The sequence below is a fragment of the Herpailurus yagouaroundi genome, unplaced genomic scaffold (genome assembly GCF_014898765.1).
Source record: "Herpailurus yagouaroundi ecotype Mexico unplaced genomic scaffold, PumYag 222, whole genome shotgun sequence".
NCBI classification, from domain to species: Eukaryota; Metazoa; Chordata; class Mammalia; order Carnivora; family Felidae; genus Herpailurus; species Herpailurus yagouaroundi.
Window position 1 is genome coordinate 3147056 of NW_024412453.1, and position 20609 is coordinate 3167664.

The 20609-nt window shown below is 42.2% G+C and overlaps 1 protein-coding gene across 2 annotated transcripts in view; it reads left to right on the top strand.

Annotated features, from left to right (window-relative positions):
* The window catches only part of DNAH3 (dynein axonemal heavy chain 3), a 176612-nt gene that overhangs the window by 120874 nt on the left and 35129 nt on the right, over positions 1-20609 (top strand). For both annotated transcript variants that reach the window (XR_005785574.1, XM_040458819.1), the window contains exons 43-52: positions 104-398; positions 2401-2580; positions 6172-6295; positions 6386-6542; positions 6773-6916; positions 7868-8534; positions 9781-9946; positions 12161-12377; positions 13930-14112; positions 19685-19883. Coding sequence is in view for 1 of the 2 variants with exons in the window: in XM_040458819.1 (XP_040314753.1) it covers positions 104-398; positions 2401-2580; positions 6172-6295; positions 6386-6542; positions 6773-6916; positions 7868-8534; positions 9781-9946; positions 12161-12377; positions 13930-14112; positions 19685-19883 (2332 nt within the window). In the remaining variant the exon portion in view is untranslated. The remainder of the gene's footprint in view (positions 1-103; positions 399-2400; positions 2581-6171; positions 6296-6385; positions 6543-6772; positions 6917-7867; positions 8535-9780; positions 9947-12160; positions 12378-13929; positions 14113-19684; positions 19884-20609) is intronic.

Genomic DNA, 20609 nt, shown 5'->3' on the forward strand with positions numbered 1-20609 from the left:
AAAGGTAGTAAGGGATGGAGCTGAATGGATAGTAAGTATCCTGAATGCCAAACCCAGCATCTTTGGCCCAGTAATAAGACTGTTCCATATCTTTGCGGTACAGGTCTCAGAACTCATCATCTCCACAATGGAGACAGCCAGGCAGTCTTTCTTCTTGAAAACATACCTGGACCATGAAATTCCAGTGCTATTTGTGGGGCCCACAGGCACTGGCAAATCAGCCATTACCAACAATTTCCTTCTCCACCTTCCCAAAAGCACCTACCTGCCCAACTGCATCAATTTCTCTGCCAGAACCTCAGCCAGTCAAACTCAAGATATCATCATGTCCAAGCTGGATCGACGGCGGAAGGGTCTTTTTGGGCCTCCCATAGGGAAGAAAGTGGTGGTATTTGTGGGTAAGGCATTGGCCTGAATCTAAACATAACCAGATGCTTCTGTGCTGCAGCAAACCAGAACTTCCCTTTGTAGGGCCAATGTACAATTCTTTTACTCTCTCTGAGACATAATATATTTCTGGTTAATGTAGTGTTCCTTCCCTCCCTTTTTCTTCTCCATCCTTCTTTCTGTCCTTCCTTCCCTCCTTCCTCCCATTTTTATCCCTCCCCCTTCCCTCCCGCTCTCCCATGTTTAATTTTGACTTTCCTTTCCTTCTTTCATTACCAAGTATTTGTTGATTAAGTGCTATATGTCATATTTTCAGTAAGTAAGTTGTAGTCCAGGCCTTTTTGCCCTGAGGTAACTTCTAAGTTTCTCCTGAGAGGAAGATGAGCCTTTGGATCAAGCAAGGTTACCTTGTAGTGAGAATTCGTTCCAGAAGGGTATTTACCCTCTTGGATCTCCAAAAGCAACACTCACTTTGTGATAAACTCCTTATTCCATTTTTTTTGTCAGATAAATGTTATCAGTAAATGAAGAAACCTAATATTTGCTAAATAAGTATTTTGAAATAAGCACATTGAATATCCCCAGGATTTTACCTGTTTACAAAGCACTTCCTCATTTATTTCGTTTGAGCCTATTATCCCTTTGAGGTTATTAACCATCATTATCATTTTACTAGTGAGATTGAGGCTCCAGAAGGTTAAATTCTCTGTCAGACATCTAGAAAATTCTGGAGCCATAACCCAAATCCAGATTTCTTGGTGCCAAATACATGATATTTTTCACTATCTTACTGCTAACTCATAGGGTTTTCATTTAGTAAAAGTAATGCCCTAGTCTTCTGGGTTATCTCATATCCTGTCCTTAAAATTCATGTATTGATAGTGAATATTGCATGTATTTATATCCTTACCCACTAACATTACCTTCTTAAAGGCAGAGATCCAATTTTCTTTTGTTTTCTTTTTCTTTTCTTCCTTTCCCCTTTCCTCCAGACTGTTCCCTCTTCCTATCTTTATGGTATATACAGAAACAATTTTTTAAATGTCTTAATGCTAGTTTATTTTTGAGAGAGAGACAGAGAGTAAGTGGGGGAGGGGCAGAAGGAGAGGGAGACACAGAATCCGAGGCAGGCTCCAGGCTCTGAGCTGTCAGCACAGAGCCGGATGTGGGGCTTGAACCCACAGACTGCAAGATTATGACCTGAACCGAAGTCCAACACTTAACTGACTGAGCCACCCAGACCCTCCTATCCAGAAACAATTTAAACTTTGCAGCAAACAGATCTAGGTTCAAATCTCACTTTCTAACCCTAGGCATATTGTGACTTAACTTTTGTGACCCTCAGGTCCTCACCTCTAACATAAAGGTAATACTATCTTCCTTATAAAGTCATCATTTGGATTAGGTGAGATAGTGTGTATAAAACTACTAAAATGTTATGTGACATAAACTGGGCATTCAGTTAGTGTTCATTAGAGAAAAATTAAAAGGATTTCATTCTATTGAGTGTCTTCTATGTCACACAATATGCTTTTGAGGAAAATCAACCCCTGCCCTTGAGAAAGTCACTATCTTTTCTTGCCATTTTGGTTTTGCTCCTCAAAAACCCTTGCTTAAAACCTTTCTCCCATTGAGGTTCAATTGTTACCTGCCAGTAAAATTATACACACTGTTGGCTGGGAGTATGATTGTCTTCCTCACCATCATATCCCCAGAACTTAACAGTGTCTAAGACATAGTAGACATTCAATATAGTGTGGTCGATGGAATCGGAAAAAATTAAATGCCTGTTTGTTGATGCCAATCCATGCATCCTTAATGTCACAATGGGCAGAGATCTCAATGAGGCACGAGAGCCCAGAAATTTTCTTTCCGTATGGTCAGTATGTCCACTGGCTGAGCTCTTCCTGGAGTGGAGAGGGGACAACTAGTGGAGAGGGGACTCCTCTCCCATGGAGGGAATAGTTATCTGTTGTCTCCCCTAGACTTAGAATGTGTGGCTTCTTTCCCCAGATGACCTCAACATGCCAGCCAAGGAAGTGTATGGGGCCCAGCCCCCCATTGAGCTCTTGAGGCAGTGGATTGACCACGGTTACTGGTTTGACAAGAAGGACACAAACAGGCTGGACTTCGTGGATGTGCTGCTTGTGACTGCCATGGGCCCCCCTGGGGGAGGAAGGAATGACATTACTGGTACGTGACAAAGAAACTTCATTCCTCTTCATCCTCCAGCAGAACCAGACCACCTTCATGGATGGAGAGTTGGTACAGGACACTCTGTCCTGATGGAAGGTAGAGAAAAGTATGTTTAGGCTATAGCCAGAGGGGGTTGGGCTAGCTCCAGGGAGTGGAATTTGAAGTCTTCACGTTGGAAGTTGTGTGAAATAGGACATGAATGTGGAAAGAGAATGTGAAAGTCTTTGGCTAGGCCCTGGAGAAACAGAGAGTCTCCTGTGAAAAGGAGAGTTCAGTGTGGCCAGCATGGGTGCCAGGAGGGAGACTAGATCAGAGGTTCAACCAGGGGTGGTAAAAGATTCACCTGTTGTGTTTGTTACAATTCTTCAGATTGCCGGAGATAGAACAACTAACCCAAAGTGGCCTAAGCAAAATAATAATAAACAAACAAACAAAACAAGTAAGAGTTCCTCCCATCATCCAACAGTTTAGGAATACATTTTGCTTCTGGTGTAACTGGATTCATCAAGGATCTGCATTTAATTCTGAGATACATCCTTGCTTAAGAATCTTAATACCATTTCCAGACTTAAGATTCTTTGACCTTGCTCTCCCCTCTGGCATTTAGCTTTCTCATCTGTAAAATTTTCCATAAGGAAAATGGACAGGATAATCGTATTTGGCACATTGTGTACCTAAGAATACAGACTCAAAAATGACCACTACCAAGACATGCACTAGCAAAATTGCTGGACTTTATAGAAAAGGAAAAATTCTTTTGGACATCTAGGCACAAAAGAGCACGTGACTTAAAAGAAAAATAAAATTAGATCATCTTAAAACTATTCTACCACAATGCTTTATGCCACAAGAAAATGAAGTAACATTTTTAAGATACTCAAGGAAATAAAATGAGAGGCAAGGATTTTATAGCCAGCAAAGCTGACCTTGACATATAAAAGGAAAACTGTTATCAGCATGCAAGAACTCAGACTTATTTCCACAGGCACTTTCTTGGGAACCTACTAGAAAGTGAGTTTCACACGATCAAAATGACTGAAAATAAATAGATATCACAACTGGTCATAAGCTTTAAATATATGGTTATTTGTTGGACTAAGACTACATGGGAGAGATTATAATATGTAAAGGCTGTAAGACCCAGTGTTGTAGACACAGAACAATTGAAAATGGAGGGGGGATGAGGATAACAAATACAAAAAGTTTCAAATCGTTTTCAGTTATCATAATTGGTAGTGAGTATATTCTTATTCTGAGAGATTTGTATAAAGTAGGATTATACAAATGAGTTATTGTGGAATTTTCTATTTTATTTTTTTAAGTAAATTTATTTTCTTTGAGAGAGAGAGAGCACAAGCAAGGGAGGAGCAGAGAGAAGGAGAGACAGAATCCCAAGCAGGCTCCATGTAATCAGCACAGAGCCCAAGGTGGGGCTCAAACTCACGAACTGTGAGATCATGACCTGAGCCAAGATCAAGAGTTGGATGCTTAACGAACTGTGCTACCCAGGCACCCAGGAATTTTTTATTTCTACTGACCCTTGTGTCCTTGAGAATCAGAAGTGTCAGTATGAAATACCAAGATGTAATATAGATGAAATTAAGTGAAAACCCTGTAGTCCTAAATTAGAAATATCAGTAGTAATAACTCATGATGTCCATTGATGTACTAGGTCTAGGAAATAATAGCCAACTCACTAACAATGAGCATGCCTACCACCCAGATTGTTTTGAAATCCAACTTCCTGCTGAAAGAAACCAGAGCTTCTTGAGAAATGGCTGATTGCATATCTGGGGCAGAAAATACAAAATGAGCGTGTAACTTCTTGATATACCAGATAACGAGAAAGCTCTCAAAGTTTAAATGGTCGTGTCAAAAGGACTCAGTTGTCAACATAAGCAGGCTCTCACTGGCCAAAGATGGGAAAATTTGAGCTTCAACAATGATAGCAATTTTAATGGATTGAAATTTACCAAAATATATTTAAATCCACAAGTCTATAATAAAAATGATAATTGGCCATTTTCACGGGATGGTAAGGAACCAATTTATTATCTTAAAAACTGATAAATAAATGGAAGTAATCAAACATTTATCTTGACTTTCTTATATGAAATGTACCACAGTATGAGCAAATCCTAGATGAGGGAAGTATCTCTTTACAAAAATATTCCAACTAATAAATGAAAAAGAAATGATAGAATCAGAGTATCACCATTTTACAATCCCCAATAAATTAATAGATCTAGCCAATTGAGCATCAGTAGCTACCATCATCACAAAAGGAGAGACATCATGTCTCTGATGAAAGCATATACCACCACCTACCATCTGGTCAGAGATGTAATCTGAATCTGATCAAGTCTCTGGATCCAGCTGCAAATTAGTATGAAATACAAAGGACAGAGGAACAGAATTAACTCACCATGAGTATACAGTCAGCAAAATCCTGACTGTGAAGCTACACATCAAACAGCCCTCATGCTCATCTGGCAAAAGATGAAAGAAATATAAGGGGAATCTATGGATTAAAAGAGATTTATCAGACATAATCAAGTTTTTTTTTTAATTGGGAAGATTAAACTGTGCTGTGTAGAAATGAACACTTGGGTGATAAAAGACATAAATCAAGACAGCAAAGCAAATTACTATAAAAGTCAAGATAGTAATCTTTGGAAAGAGACAGAAAGCTAAGATTGAGATGGGATATGCAGAGGGGCACCTGTGGAAGGTAAGCAAAGCTTTGTTTTTTGGCTTGGATGGTAGATGTATGAATATTGATCTTATGATGATCCACTAAACTTTATATTTGTTTTTGTATGGTTTCCTGTATCTGTGTTTTATTTTGTATAATCAAATGCTTTTTTTAAAAAAGACATGCAGGCAAATTTAGAGAAACGAAAAATAGGCTATTCATTGCCAAGGACTCCAAGGAAATGGGGAGTGACTGCTAATGGTTACAAGATTTCTTTTTGAGGTGATTAAAATGTTCTGAAATTGATTGTGGTATTGGTTGCACAACTATAATACTAAGAAATGATTGAATTGTATACGTAGTTGAATTGGATAGTATGTAAATTATATCTCAATAAAGCTGATATATAGACATGAATATATAGATATCTAACATTAGACAGGCATAATATAGATAGATATGTAAGGATACCACGTTGATAGTGGTTAATTGGGGAAAGAATGGAGGTAAGCCAAAGATGATGCTCACTTTCTATAAAAGTATTTCTGAATTGACTATTTTACAATGATCACATGTTGCCTTCACTTTTAAAAGCAATCGTGAACATTAGTGCTGTTAATAGAATTTCTGCAATCATGGAGATGTTCTGCATTTGCATTGTGCAATACAACAGCCACTAGCCAGATGTTAGAAATGTGGCTAGTAAGGCTAAGGAAATTATTTTTTAATGTTATTTAATATTAATATTAATTAAGTTTAAATAGCCACATGTGGTTAGAGGTTACCATATTGGACAACACAGCTCTAGAACATGAAATCAGCAGAAAACCTACTCTTCCATATCCCAGGATCACAAGGCCCAGGAGGTAGGTGTGAGTCTGTGTGTTTTCCAGGACGATTCACTCGTCATCTGAATATTGTTTCCATCAACGCCTTTGAGGATGACATTTTAACCAAGATTTTCAGTTCAATTGCTGACTGGCACTTTGGGAAAGGGTTTGACGTGATGTTCTTAAGGTAAGAGATTCCTGTGTCTTCCACAATATTGGCCTGGGATCCTCAGTTTTAGCCCCTCTTTGATGGATTTGCCTTCCCCTTCCTCCTAAGGTATGGAAAGATGCTGGTACAAGCTACTATGACAATTTATAAAGCTGCGGTGGAGAATTTCTTGCCAACTCCCTCTAAGTCACATTACGTCTTTAACCTGCGGGACTTTTCACGGGTTATCCAAGGGGTACTGCTCTGCCCTCACACCCACCTGCAGGTCAGACACTATCATTTCTCTTATCCAGTTCATTCAGCAATATCCTTGGCTACATGGAATCAATAGTGATAATAGTAATTGCTAACTTTTATTAAGCTTTTATTTATGCTAGGCATTGTGCTAAGTATTTTATAAGCATTATCTTGTTTAATACTCAGCCAACCCCAGGATTTAGAAACTAAGAACTACCACCTCAGGTACCACTCAAATAATTAACTCTGGATTTTCAGGATATAGAAAAATTTATCCGGCTTTGGATTCATGAGGTTTATCGGGTCTTCTGTGACCGTCTGATCGACGATGAGGACAGACAGGTCTTCTTCAACATGGTGAAGGAAACCACATCCAACTGCTTCAAGCAGACTGTGGAGAAGGTAAGCCAGACCCTCTGAGTGTTTGGCCTCAGAAATGGCCCCAAATATTTGACTATGTTAGTCTCAGATTTCAGGTTTCCTTCCTCATGGAGACTCAGCTCTGCTCTCTGAATCTCAGGAGATGGGATTGAGTCAACTAGTCACCTGATTTGGTGATATTATATTTGGCCCAATTTTGCTTCACTTCCCTGATAACATATACATTTGGATCCATTCAAAGTGGTTTATGATCTGATGTAATTGTTTATAATTAACTTAAAATACATTTTTAAGGTTAATTAATTTGTGAGTTGAGAAATGAACCGTGAAATTTTTATGGTTTGATCAACATCCTACTTGATCTTCAGGTAGAAGACTATCATAGTTTCCCATTTGTAAATATTTTCTCTTTTCCCTTTTGATGTAAGAAAAGTTGTTTTTAAGCCTATGTGTTTACATAGTCTAGTTTTACCTCTATTTTTAAGAAGCTGTGATTTCTCCACAGAAAAATTGTGAGTGTTTCATGTTGTATCTAGAGGCCAAGTGCTGTAGCACTGTCAGGTTCTAATATCAGGAAGAGAAAGCACCTAGAACATTCCCACTCTAGCCACAGAGTGGGGATCAGGGGTAGCACCTGTACCTCTCTTTGGTGAAGGAGCAAGTTTATTGAAAAAATGGTGCCATCCTTCAACTACCACTGGGATCTCACAATCTGACCACCAACATTTTAGCCATTTGGCAAACAGATTGACTCTCACTTTCATGCTTTTTTCTCTAATGTCCTTTCATTAAAGTGTTTACAACCAGCAGATCCATCTATTATGTTTTTAAAAAACTATTAAAGAACGCTGACTTTGGAGAATATGCTCAAAGGAACCACTCATATCTCTTGTTCCCTCCCTCTGTACCTCACACCGTCATCTTGGTTGGGCCACTGGCTGAATGCCTGGCTGAGATTTACCTTTCCCACAGGTCCTCATTCACCTGTCACCCACTGGAAAGATTGTCGATGATAATATCCGTAGCCTCTTCTTTGGAGATTTCTTTAAGCCAGAAAGTGACCCAAAAATCTATGATGAGATCACTGACTTGAAACAGCTCACGGTGGTCATGGAGTACTACCTAGAAGAGTTCAACAACATCAGCAAGGCCCCCATGTCCTTGGTCATGTTCAGGTTTGCCATTGAGCACATCTCCAGGATCTGTAGGGTCCTGAAACAGGACAAAGGCCACTTGCTTCTGGTGGGCATTGGGGGCAGTGGGAGGCAGAGTGCCAGCAAACTGTCCACATTCATGAACTCATACGAGCTTTATCAGATCGAGATCACCAAGAACTACTCAACCCACGACTGGCGGGAGGACCTGAAGAAGATCATGCTGCAGGTCGGAGTGGCCACCAAAAGTACCGTATTCCTCTTTGCTGATAACCAGATCAAGGATGAATCATTCGTCGAGGACATCAACATGCTTCTGAACACAGGAGATGTGCCCAACATCTTCCCGGCTGACGAAAAGGCTGACCTTGTAGAGAAGATGCAAATGGCAGCTAGGACAGAAGGCGAGAAGATCGAAGTCACTCCTCTTTCGCTGTATAACTTCTTTATTGAGAGGGTGAAAAAGAACCTTCACATTGTCCTTGGTAAGAAGAAGTAAACTCACTTTGCCCTTTTCCTCGGGGTGTTTCGGGGTCTCCTGTGCCTAAATTTGGTCCTCTTACAGTGGTCTAAGGATTGATCCAGCCATGGCACTCACTCAGGGCTTTATGGCTGAATTTCTGTGGAAACTTACCCTTCCTTGAACAACTATTTTAAACCTGTTTCACTCTTCTCAATTCTCTGAATTCTTCTCTGAACCTTTTCCTTCCTTTTAGTGCATTACCCTGGTGGCCTCACATCTGGAGTTCTCTCTGTGAATGACATCCCCAATCTATCCAGAAACCAAGGCATTCTATTTAATACTTTTCTCTCGCGTTACCATGTCCTGTCAATTTTTACCTCCTTGGTCTCTCTCATATCCACCCATTTACCTCCATCTCCACTACGTTTGCACTAGCTAAACTGCCAGCATCTTGTCCAGCCTCATCTCTGCAACCTTCTAACTATTCTATGTGCAGTCTTGTCCATTCCAAACCTTTCTATTCCACTGACCCAGAATGGGTTTTTTCCCATGTACTGCAAATATGAACATTGTGTACACACACACACACACACACACACACACACACACACACACACATTAAAACACTTAAAATGCTTTCTATCAGGATAAACACCAAAATTCCTAATCTATGGATTTATAAGGCCACCTGCCATACTGTCCCCTGTATCCTTTCTACTCTCCTCTCAAACCAAGCTCCCCCTTCTCTCTCTGTTCTTCACCTACAATGACCTCCTCACACTTCCCACCTGTGCATCATGTTTCCTCCTACCACACTGAAACCAAATAAAAAATGAATGGAATTTATCCAAAATTTGTGCTTGGATGGAGATGGGGTCAGAAACAAGCCGATGGCCCCACTCAACTTCCGTAAATAACTGTGTATGGGTCATCCATGATTCCCTTATATCTGAGTCAGCACAAATAGAGAAAGAGGATCAAAGGGCATAAACCATGCTGGCTAAGTGATGCAAAAGATCTGGAAAGGAGAACAATAGGTATGGGAGGCCAGTCAGAAGTCTATTATAATATACTAAATTCCCATCACAAAGTTGCATGGAAGTATCCGATGATTCTGCTGTGCTTCTCAGGCACTCATTGTGACTATTCCCATTATACCCCTGGAGTACCAACAGGAAACCAACCCCTTACCCACCAGAATCCTTGGAAAAACCTGCCTGCCTCTTTGCCTTGGAGGAAGGAAACTAACCAAGTCTGCTTTTCATTAGCCATGAGCCCAATTGGGGACGCCTTCCGGAACCGCCTGCGGATGTTCCCTTCACTGATCAATTGTTGTACGATTGATTGGTTCCAGTCCTGGCCCACAGATGCCCTGGAGTTGGTAGCCAACAAATTTCTGGAAGATGTGGAGCTTGATGACAATATTCGGATAGAGTAAGCATTAGCTGCATTTTAGTACCCCAACCAAATATTCCAAATTGAAAATCCAGATATTGGCTGTATTGTTACTATTGTTTTGTGATTTCTTGATTTATATATAGAAAATCCCATTTAGGGGCCCCTGTGTGGCTCAGTTGGTTGGGCATCCAACTCTTGAATTTGGCTTAGGTTATGATCCCAGGGTTGTAGGATTGAGCCCTACTTTGGGCTCCATGCTGAGCATGGAGCCTGCTTAAGATTCTCTCTCCCTCTCCCCTACTCTTTCTCCCTCTCTCTCTAAAAATTAAAAATTAATGGGGCGCCTGGGTGGCGCAGTCGGTTAAGCATCCAACTTCAGCCAGGTCACGATCTCGTGGTCCGTGAGTTCGAGCCCCGCGTCGGGCTCTGGGCTGATGGCTGGGAGCCTGGAGCCTGTTTCCGATTCTGTGTCTCCCTCTCTCTCTGCCCCTCCCCCGTTCATGCTCTGTCTCTCTCTGTCCCAAAAATAAATAAACGTTGAAAAAAAAAATTTTTTTTTTAATTAAAAAAAAAATAAAATTTAAAAATTAAAAAAAAAAGATTTAAAAAGAGAAAATCACATTTATTTAGATATTTAATAAAACACCTTTGCTGAAAAAGAATGAAATTTCATTGTTCAGAATTGTCCTGGGGATGCACTGTTGTCATAGCTATGAGAACCTTGCTCTAATGATATAGCTATTTCAATCATTTTAGAGCATGCATTCTCGGTAGGGATGACATTGCTACCAAGGGGATGAAAACCGGTTGTTTTGAGAGTGAAAAAAAACTTACTCGTTTATGTATAAAGCACAGATATACAAAAAAACAACCCCAAAATGCCCTTAATTTTGGCTAGAGTAAGGGAAGAGATGAGAATGTTGTCCACCTGGGTGCCCCATATGAAGGCAGTAGTCACATTATCTGCCTTGTCTGACTCTATATCCTTAGTGCCTAGCGGGTTCCTGATACATAATAATTCAATGGCTATTTAGTAAATGAATGAATGGAAAATGAAAAAGTAGGTAGGGGTCAGAGTATTGATGCCTATAAATTCCTCCTTAAGAACTTTGAACTTTATTCTCTAGGCCACAAGACCCTTAACTTGGGTCCATGGGCTCAGGGATAGAATTCAGAGGGTCAGTTAATGTGAATGGAGAAAAATTATATGTTCATTTTCATTGACATCCAACTGGTATTTTGCATTTCTTTAAATGATGAATGTAGGCAGTAAACCCCAGTAGGATTAGCAGGACTTGTTACCAGTCGGAGTCCCAGTTGTGTGTGTGTGTTTTAAATAACACATTCAGTCTTTACAGATGCATTAGTGTATCATTTCCTTCAAAGTTGTGGTAGTTTTCAGACCTGTTGCCTCATCTTATTATTTAATGCAGAGTCAGCAAGCCATGATCCACTGACCAAGTGCAGTCTACAGCCTGTTTTTATAAATCAAGTTTTGTTGGAACTCAGCCATGCCATTTTTTTCCCCACACAACAGCAGCAGAGTTGAGTAGTTACCACTACTCAACCATGTGACCCGTTGATTTTTACTATTTGGCCCTTTCCAGAAAAAGTTTGCTGACCACTGATATATCACAAATTTGTTTTTTAAAATATTTTGAAAATGGGGGCGTCTGGGTGGCTCAATTGGTTAAACGTCTGACTTCGGCTCAGGTCATGATCTCATGGTTTGTGAGTTTGAGCCCCGCATCAGGCTCTGTGCTGACAGCTCAGAGCCTGGAGCCTACTTCAGATTCTGTGCCTCCCTCTCTTTCTGCCCCTACCCCACTCATGCTCTGTCTCTCTCTCAAAACTGAAAAACGGTAAAAAAAAAATCAATATTTTGAAAATGATTTCAACATAATTGGTTCCTTTTGTAATTTTATGTATTTTTTTATGATTTTGAGACTATCATTCTGCAAAATCCAGAGGCTTCACCAGACTACCTAAGATTAAGAACTCTTACTCAAAGCTCTGGTGATTCCCCAAAGTGACCAGAAATAGAAATTACTTGCTCAAAAATCATTCTAGTAGGAATATATATCTCTCCAAACCTTCTTGCAGCTCTGTTGGCCTGTCTCTGAGAATTTGGGACTCTAGCAGGCGAAAGTCAGTGTGTACCTTCTCACATCCTCACATCTGTAGCCAAAGCTGTGGTAGGTCTCTCTAGAGGACGTTGGGCCTGCCTAACCATCCTCGTGTCCTTGGTAGGGTCATCTCCATGTGCAAATATTTCCAGGAAAGTGTGAAGGACCTGTCACTTGATTACTATAACACACTTCGCAGACACAACTACGTCACCCCCACTTCCTACCTCGAACTGATCCTAACCTTCAAGACGCTCCTGAATACCAAGAGACACGAGGTTGAGATGATGAGGAACCGTTACCTGACAGGTCTGCAGAAACTAGAATTTGCATCTTCACAGGTGAGCACTGCCAAAGTAGAAGAGAGACAAAGAGGTCCAGGCTTAGGTGGGTACAGTGAGGCACTTGTTCAGGTGCAGAATTCAGGAGGTCACTACATAAGGACAGCATCTGCACCTCTTCTTGTAGAGCTTTACCTTGCTTGCTCAGCCTAAACCCAGCCCTCGGAGATTCTGTCTTTCTTTAAGATCTTGATATCTTGTTCATCATGGATGAACCCTGAATGCATTATTTCACCCCTTGGAGCCTCAGTTTGATCTGAGGGGGGATAATAGTTTTCACATCATAGGGCTATTACAAAGGTTAAATGGGCTAACACAAGTGCAGCCCATAGCAAAATACCTGGCATATGAATTAGTAATTAATTTGTGCTTGGAGCCACTTGAAAAACCATCTAAAATGAGAGCTGTATAAATGGATGGATTTTCAGCACCAATAAAGAACTGAGCTAATTGAGGTTCGCAGTAGGTTGACCTGCCGCTGAGTACAGCAAACCCACCAGCACTACGACACAAGGATGGGGGAGAACAGCAGAGGTGGCCTCCCTCGTTCTGTTCCTGGGGGTCCCTGGCTCTTAGAGAGGTTTTGAAAATTGGATTCTGTCCAGGCAAGGGTGAGCAAACCATGTTGTTAGAGGAGCAGCAAGGCAGTCTAGACCAGAAAAGAGAATGATGGTGCCAGTTAACATTCCTTGAGCCCTTCCATATGACAGTGCTGTGTATGAGGAAAGTACTGTTACCATTTCCATGTTACACACAAAGAAACCACGATGCAGAGAGACCAGGAGACTTGCCAAAATCACACATGCAGGCTCATGACTAGCCAGTGTGAACAGTCAGGCCAAAACTGAAACCCTGTTCTGCATGATTCCAGAACCTGTGCTCCTAATCAGGCTAGCATGCTGTGCTTCTCCCACATGCTTGTGGTAGCAGGATTATGAAACCTTCCTCAGATATGCATCTGAGCTGCCTTAGAAGGTAGAATCAGGGCCAGTAGGTGAAAAATGGCACAAATGTCCTGAGAGGGAGTGAGCCCTCCACCATTAGAGGAACTCAAACGGAGGTCAGAAAACTACTTGACAGGAATGCTCTAGAAGGCATTGACTCTTGGAAAAAATGACCTTGAAAGTTTTTTCTACCCTAGGTATCTCATGTATGCTTCCTTCACAGACTAAAAAAAAAAAAAAAAGTAGGAGTTTGTTTTTTTTTCCTAACTTGCTTCTGTTTTATCTCTTCCTGCCCCCAACACTGAAATGTAGGTTCAAGAGCACAGGAGGAAACTGTACCTTTTAAAAAAATTTTAAGTTTACCATTTTATGTCTAGTGCCTAGCACCTGTACTTGATAATTTACAGTACATAGTATGAATTCAGTAACTAAGTATTGAAAGATCAAAGAGAGAGACTCCAGCCAACAAATACATACCCAGGACCATGTTAAAATCATTAGTATTTTCTGCATATATCATAGGTTGGAGAATGGTTTCAACTCTTTCCAACCATGCCATTCTCAGTAATGATAGAGCTGACGCTGCCCCCCCCCCCACTTCTTGCTAGGTGGCAGTTATGCAAGTAGAACTGACTGCTCTCCAGCCTCAGCTCATCCATACCTCCGAGGAGACCGCCAAGATGATGGTGAAAATTGAAGAGGAGACAAAAGAGGCTGATGCCAAGAAACTTCTGGTGCAGGCGGATGAAAAAGAAGCCAATGCTGCTGCTGCCATTGCTCAAGGAATCAAGGTATAAAAAGCCAAAGAGGAAAGGGAGGGAACCAGCATTTTCTGGGTTCATCCATGATCTCACAAGAGCCTAACAAAGTCCTGCACAGTGTATGTGGTCGGACCCATCCTGCAGGGAAAAGTGGGGTCTGAAGAAGACAACTGACTTTCATACATCACACAGCTAGTAAGTAGTGAAGCAAGTCTTTGTGACACCTGGCTCTCTCCAGGAAGCATTACTGTTTTCCCAATATTCTCCATCTCACTCAGAGTCAAGACCTACAAGACCCAACATGATCTAACCTCATCTCATTACCTTCCCTTCATTCACTCTGCTCTGGCCACTCTGGCGTCCTAACTATTCCTCGGATAAGTGCAAAGGCACACTCCCACCCCAGGGCCCTTGCACTGGATGTCCCTCTGCCTGTCTCCTCCACCTCCATCATCTCTTGCTCAGATGTGCCTGGTATGTTACAGGGGTGGAATAAATCATTATCAAATAACAGAATGTTGAACCTAGAAGATGCCACTTGAAGGTGATTCTTGTATCAAAGAATAGCCCTGGGCAGGGCTTCACCTACATTCTGATATTAGAAGAAAATCTGATTAACATTCATGTGATGCTATATATTTCTCAGCCCTTTCAATTGCACAATTCCATTTGAGTGTCACAACTGCCTTGGACTTGGGAATGACAGGTATCAGTATCTGAGAGTTAATGACATTGAAGTTCAGTGGTGAAGTGATTTCTCAGAGTTGCACAGCTAGTTAGTGGGTTTAGCACTGTTGGCACTTAGCTCAAGATAATTGTCCCTATTCAGAATTAGAAAATCCTTTTGACCATTCTTCATAAAAGAGCTTGAATAGGAAGTAGCTTATGTCTGGATTCTAGGTTAAATACATCATGGGGCACCTTCTTGAAAAGGACAGGTGTTATAGACTGGCTTTTCTCCAGTGAGTCCTGAGACCTGGCCTCTCATAGGTTCCTTTAGATCCAATCCCTGATCTCAGAATCACACAGTGAAGGCCCTGGGTGAGAGAGGTGTGCTCATTCATGTCCCAGTGGCATAGACAAGAGGCCACTGGAACCATAGAAGATGGTGACCACCAGGAACCATAATCCAGCAGGTGTTTTGCCATCTGTGACAAGATGATAGTAATAGCTACTACTCTGAAGCACCACGGTGGTTTCTTGTAGTCCTTCATTTAACAAATACTTACTGAACACTTGCTGTGTGCTAGTGCCTTTCCAGGCAGTGGGGGGTGAAGAGTGAACAAGACAGACAAAATCCCTTCCCTCATGGAGACTGTATTCTCTCATACTTGATATACCATTGCCTTTTATCATTGCAACAGCCTTGCAAGGCAAATGATACCATTCCCAGCTTACACATAAGGAAATTATGGTACTGGAACTTAAATGATTTGTCCAAGGTCATGTGGCTACCAAGTGACTGAATTTGGGAGTGTATATTTACCCTGTGACACACACAGTATTTTTTTTAAGTCTGAAGCAATCTTCAACTTTTAAAAATTAGGAGATTTCAAGTAAAAATTGTGAATGTTCAGTTTTTCTTGGGGAAAAAAAATCAAGCATTCTGGCAACATTGGACCTGCATTTCTGGGTTACACCCATCAGCAGTATTGAATAGATGATGCCCCATGTGTCTTCCAGTTCCCCAAAGCCCCACCCAGCCCACTTCCCACAGTCACATCATGGGCCTGGCCCCTGTAGGCACAGGAATTTGCAGTTCCTCCGTGGTTTAATATTATAATTGGGCACATCAGGCTCAGTATTTTTTCTGTCCCTTTTCTAACCTCAGTTTTCTTGCCTATTAAGTGAGGATAGTAAGAGAAAAACAGGTAAATTTTGTAGCACATGTCCAGCACACAGAGTTTAGTGGTGCATATTTTCCAAAACTGTTCTTTACCTTGTACCAAGTGGATTTACCTATTTTTTTTAAATTTTTTTTTCAACGTTTATTTATTTTTTGGGGGACAGAGAGAGACAGAGCATGAACGGGGGAGGGGCAGAGAGAGAGGGAGACACAGAATCTGAAACAGGCTCCAGGCTCTGAGCCATCAGCCCAGAGCCTGACACGGGGCTCGAACTCACGGACCGCGAGATCGTGACCTGGCTGAAGTCGGACGCTTAACTGACTGCGCCACCCAGGCGCCCCATGGATTTGCCTATTTAATAAAGGACAGCCTCTTTCCAAATATGGGTACCATCACTGGATTCTACTCCACAATGTCAGGGGAAAACAGGGACTTGCTGGAGCAAGAGGGAGGGAGGTGACATGGAGACTGCCCACCACACCCATTCCTGGGCAGTAAACTGCTACTTTGGGTTTCAGTGTCAAGGGTAAGTTCTGATGTTTTGTCATGTCATCCCTGAGTGTCGGAAATGACACCCTGGAGGTGAGTCAGGAGGTGTACCCAGGAAGGAGGAAGATGCTGTGCTTGCTCTGAGTTTTCCTAAGGACCAGAACCCCTCCTTGAACTTCTCAGAGCTACAGTCCCTCTCTATACAAGGATTATAATTTCCTCCTATCTCCTCCCACCCCTAGAAAGGAGGTAACCTGGGAAAGCCCCCAGTGTGGTGGCCCCTGCAGCAGAGAGGCTCAGCCATGCAAGTGGAATCTATCCAGGGACAGTGAAGAGACTGGCAGAGAAAGAGGCCCAAATACTTGCTTCCCAAGAACAATAGTTCACTTACAGCAGTCATTTCTTTTAAGTGAATGAATCATTTCTTTTCCCCCTAATGAGGATAATAACTGATTCCAGAATTGCTGCAGAGTTTATTGTGTTTCTTGAGAGTGTACCGTGCTTTATACCTTTCAAAGGGCCCTGCTGCTCCTTGAATTGCTAAGCAACTGGGGTCATTTTTAATCAATGTTTTTTATCATAGAAACAAATGATGTAACAGTAATAACACGTATGAAAGATTATTTAAGAACTCAGCTTTAACATCTTTTTGATTTCCCAAGTTTCCTTCTAGCCCCTGTCTATACACATGGATAGTTTTATATTATTGCAGTCATAACATAATTGCAATTTGCATCATGCTTATTTATTTCCTTAACATCCTATCACACCTGTTTTTTCAAAATGTCATATAATCATTTCAGTGACCATTTTAAGTAAGTTCTCTCTTCAAGTAGCCATTCCCCCATTGGGCACCAAAGTCTGTTCCTTCCTGCCATGTTTTCGGTTTCGAGAGTGTAAGCTGGAGTCTCTCAACAGAGCTGTGTGTCAGAATCACCTCTGGAGTTTTAAAAAGGCGGTGCCGAGGCCTCGCCCAGATTGAATGAATCAGAATCTCGGGGCGTGGGGCCTGACCCTGAGGATGGCCTTAAATGTTCTTCGGTGACTCTGAGACAGAACCAGCGTTGAGAATCACTGTACACACAGTCTTATAATTAGAGCCTTTTTGCATCACTTGACAAACAAGCTTGCTGGTACCCAGGCCTTGCTCCTTAGGAAAGGGAGCAGAGCTCCTGGGCCACTGGAGGACAAGAAGCATGTGCGGGCCACTGGTTGTCTGGCACATGATAAGAAAGGAACATGAACTATTGGTGGCACCTGTGGGAACCTGGGATTATTGAAATTCCACCAAGAATCCAAAGCTGTGGCTGAGCCAACACCTTTGTTCTCCTCTGCCACCAACTTTATCTGAAGCTGACCATGAGAAACAGCAGGCTTTGGTTTTAGTTCTTTTCCTCTTGCATTGCACTCTGGCACTTATCCTAGGATGGAAGAGGGAGCAAACTGAGTTACCCCTGGGACTGGGCCATTTTTGCCATCTGAAGCGGAGCATTTCATTTTGATATTGGGAACATCTGACGTGGGTCATGGAGGGCATGGGTGGTGTTTTAGTATAATAAAGCCAAACAAAACATTGATGCAAGTTTATTTAAAAATCAGAAAACCTAAAATAAAAAATCCATGATATACACACATGAAGATACATACAAGTGCATGCAAGAAGGTGATGCCACCTTTATTTTGTTTGCCTACAATACACCTGTGGGATATGGACTTCAACACATGCTGCTTTGCCTGAGAATTGTTGTTCTCTTGTGAAGCTTCATTTCAGCTGTGGCTGTGTGACCATTTGTAGGGCAGGGCAACCAACAGAGTATTCACAGAGTGTGAACCAGGGTCCCAAAGTTGGAGCTTCATGACCGGGGCTAACTCATTTTGCCTACTGAGACCTTGTTTTTATTTTTGTTTATTTGGTAATTGGATTACTAAATAGCCTATAAGGTCCCTTCCGGTTCTAAAATCTTACAATGCTAAGCTTTCTTTAAAAAAAAAATTGAGGGGCGCCTGGGTGGCTCATTCAGTTAAGCGTCGGACTTCAGCTCACATCATGATCTCATGGTTTGTGGGTTGGAGCCCTGTATCAGGCTCTGTGCTGACGGCTCAAAAATGAATAAACATTAAAAAAAATTTTTTAATTGAGATTTAATTCACATACCATTAATATCTACCTTTTTAAAATCTATTTTGAAAGATAGAGACAGAGAAGGTAGGGAAGGGCAGAGAGAGAGGGAGAGAGAAAGTTCCAAGCAGGCTCTGCACTGTCATCACAGAGCCTGATGTGGGGCCTGAACTCATGAACCATGAAATTATGACTTGAGCTGAAACCAAGAGTTGGATGCTTAACTGACTAAGCCACCCAGGTGCCCTCCACCTTTTTAAGTTATGCAATTCAGAGGTGTTTAGTACAGTCACAGAGGTATACACTTATCACCATTAATTCTAGAACATTTTTGTCACCCCACAAGAAACCTAAACCTGTTAGCAGTCACTCGTCATTCCTCTCTCTCCCCCAGCCCTTGACAACCACTAACTCACTTTCTGCCTCTATGGATTTTCCTTTTCTGCACATTTCATGTAAATGGAGCCATATAGCAGGTGGCATTTTGTGTCTGGTTTCTTTCACTTAGCATGTTTTCCATGTTGTCACATGAATCAATACTTCATTCCTTTTTATGACTGAATAATATTTCATTGGATTAATCTCCGTTCCCATTCCTCATCCTTAAACTATTGCCTTAAACTCCACCCTATCCCCAAGCTTCACCTTATCCCTGACTCTACCCCTGCCTCATCTCTGAGCTACAGTACATTCCGGACCTCACCCCATCCCTGACCCTCCCCCACCCCTCCTGCCTATTTTTCCCCCAAGCTTGCCCTAATCCCCTTCCCAGCTGTCACTCAACCCCTGGGCCTCATCCTTTACTCCATTTCTCAACCCATCCTTGATCAGTGGGTGTGAAGTTACCCACTGCATATTTCTCTTGGGAGCTTGTTTAGAATCCAAAGCTTGATTTTTTTTTTTTTCAGACCACAAATCAGGTGAATTCTCAAATGTCCAAGGCATCAAAACCACAGCCCTGAAAAGCCATGGATGCCTGCCTGCTGCCACTCAGTAGTTAGAGCCACCCTCCTGTGCAGAACTCCAGGAGGGGGCACTGTCCTGGAAGGACATGGGGGGGGCAGGAAGAGCCTCTTCCAGTTCCTCCAAGAGGTGAGTGCCTGGTGTGCCAGGCACTCATCCCTCTCTGTCCCTGTGCTGCCCACAGAATGAATGTGAGGGGGACCTGGCAGAGGCCATGCCAGCACTGGAGGCTGCACTTGCTGCCCTGGACACCCTGAACCCAGCAGACATCTCACTGGTGAAGTCCATGCAGAACCCGCCCGGCCCTGTCAAGCTGGTCATGGAGAGCATCTGCGTCATGAAAGGGCTAAAACCAGAGAGGAAGCCAGACTCCAGCGGCAGCGGTAAACCCCTTCAGCTCCCATCCCTCCCAGCAGCCTTCACAGGCTGTTTTCCCTGGCAGGAGGGGTACCACGCCCCCACCCACTGCCCCAGGCCTGCAAGCAGGGTCTGGAGTCCCAGAAGAGATCAGAAAGGTGCCAGGAGGTGCATACTCATCCACACAGCTCTCTACTTCCTCACTTCTCTCAATCAGTAGGGAAAAGGCAGGTGTCTTTAGGCAAAGCTGAGCTTAGTCAAGGCCCCTGACTGAAAATCATTACAAAAATGAAGGCTGCAGAGACAAAAGGCTGACACAGAGTAGTGTGTGGTTGTGAGGGTGAGAAACAGAAAGAGCTAGAGAAAGAGAGAAACTGAGAGAAAACCAGAGAAGGAAACGCAGAGAATGAGACCGAGATACAGGGAGATGGAAAGAGATAGGCACCTGGACTCACACGCACATGCTCAGGCATGCATATGTGCACAAAGAGATAATGAACTGGGCAAGATGTGAGGAGGGAGGAAGGCAGAGGGAACAGAATAAGAGCTAGAAACAGTTAAAGGCAGAGAGAAAGGGGCAAAGGGAGGAAGACAAGGAATCAGAGACTTGGGCATAAGGGAGGAAAGAAAGCTCCTCATATAATTAAACCTAGAAGCATTAGTAGGTGAGTATTTGTCCTCCTTAAAATCCAAATTACATGTAGAACTTTGTATTATTAATAACAGTGTCTTAGAGCTAAACAAGGACTTTA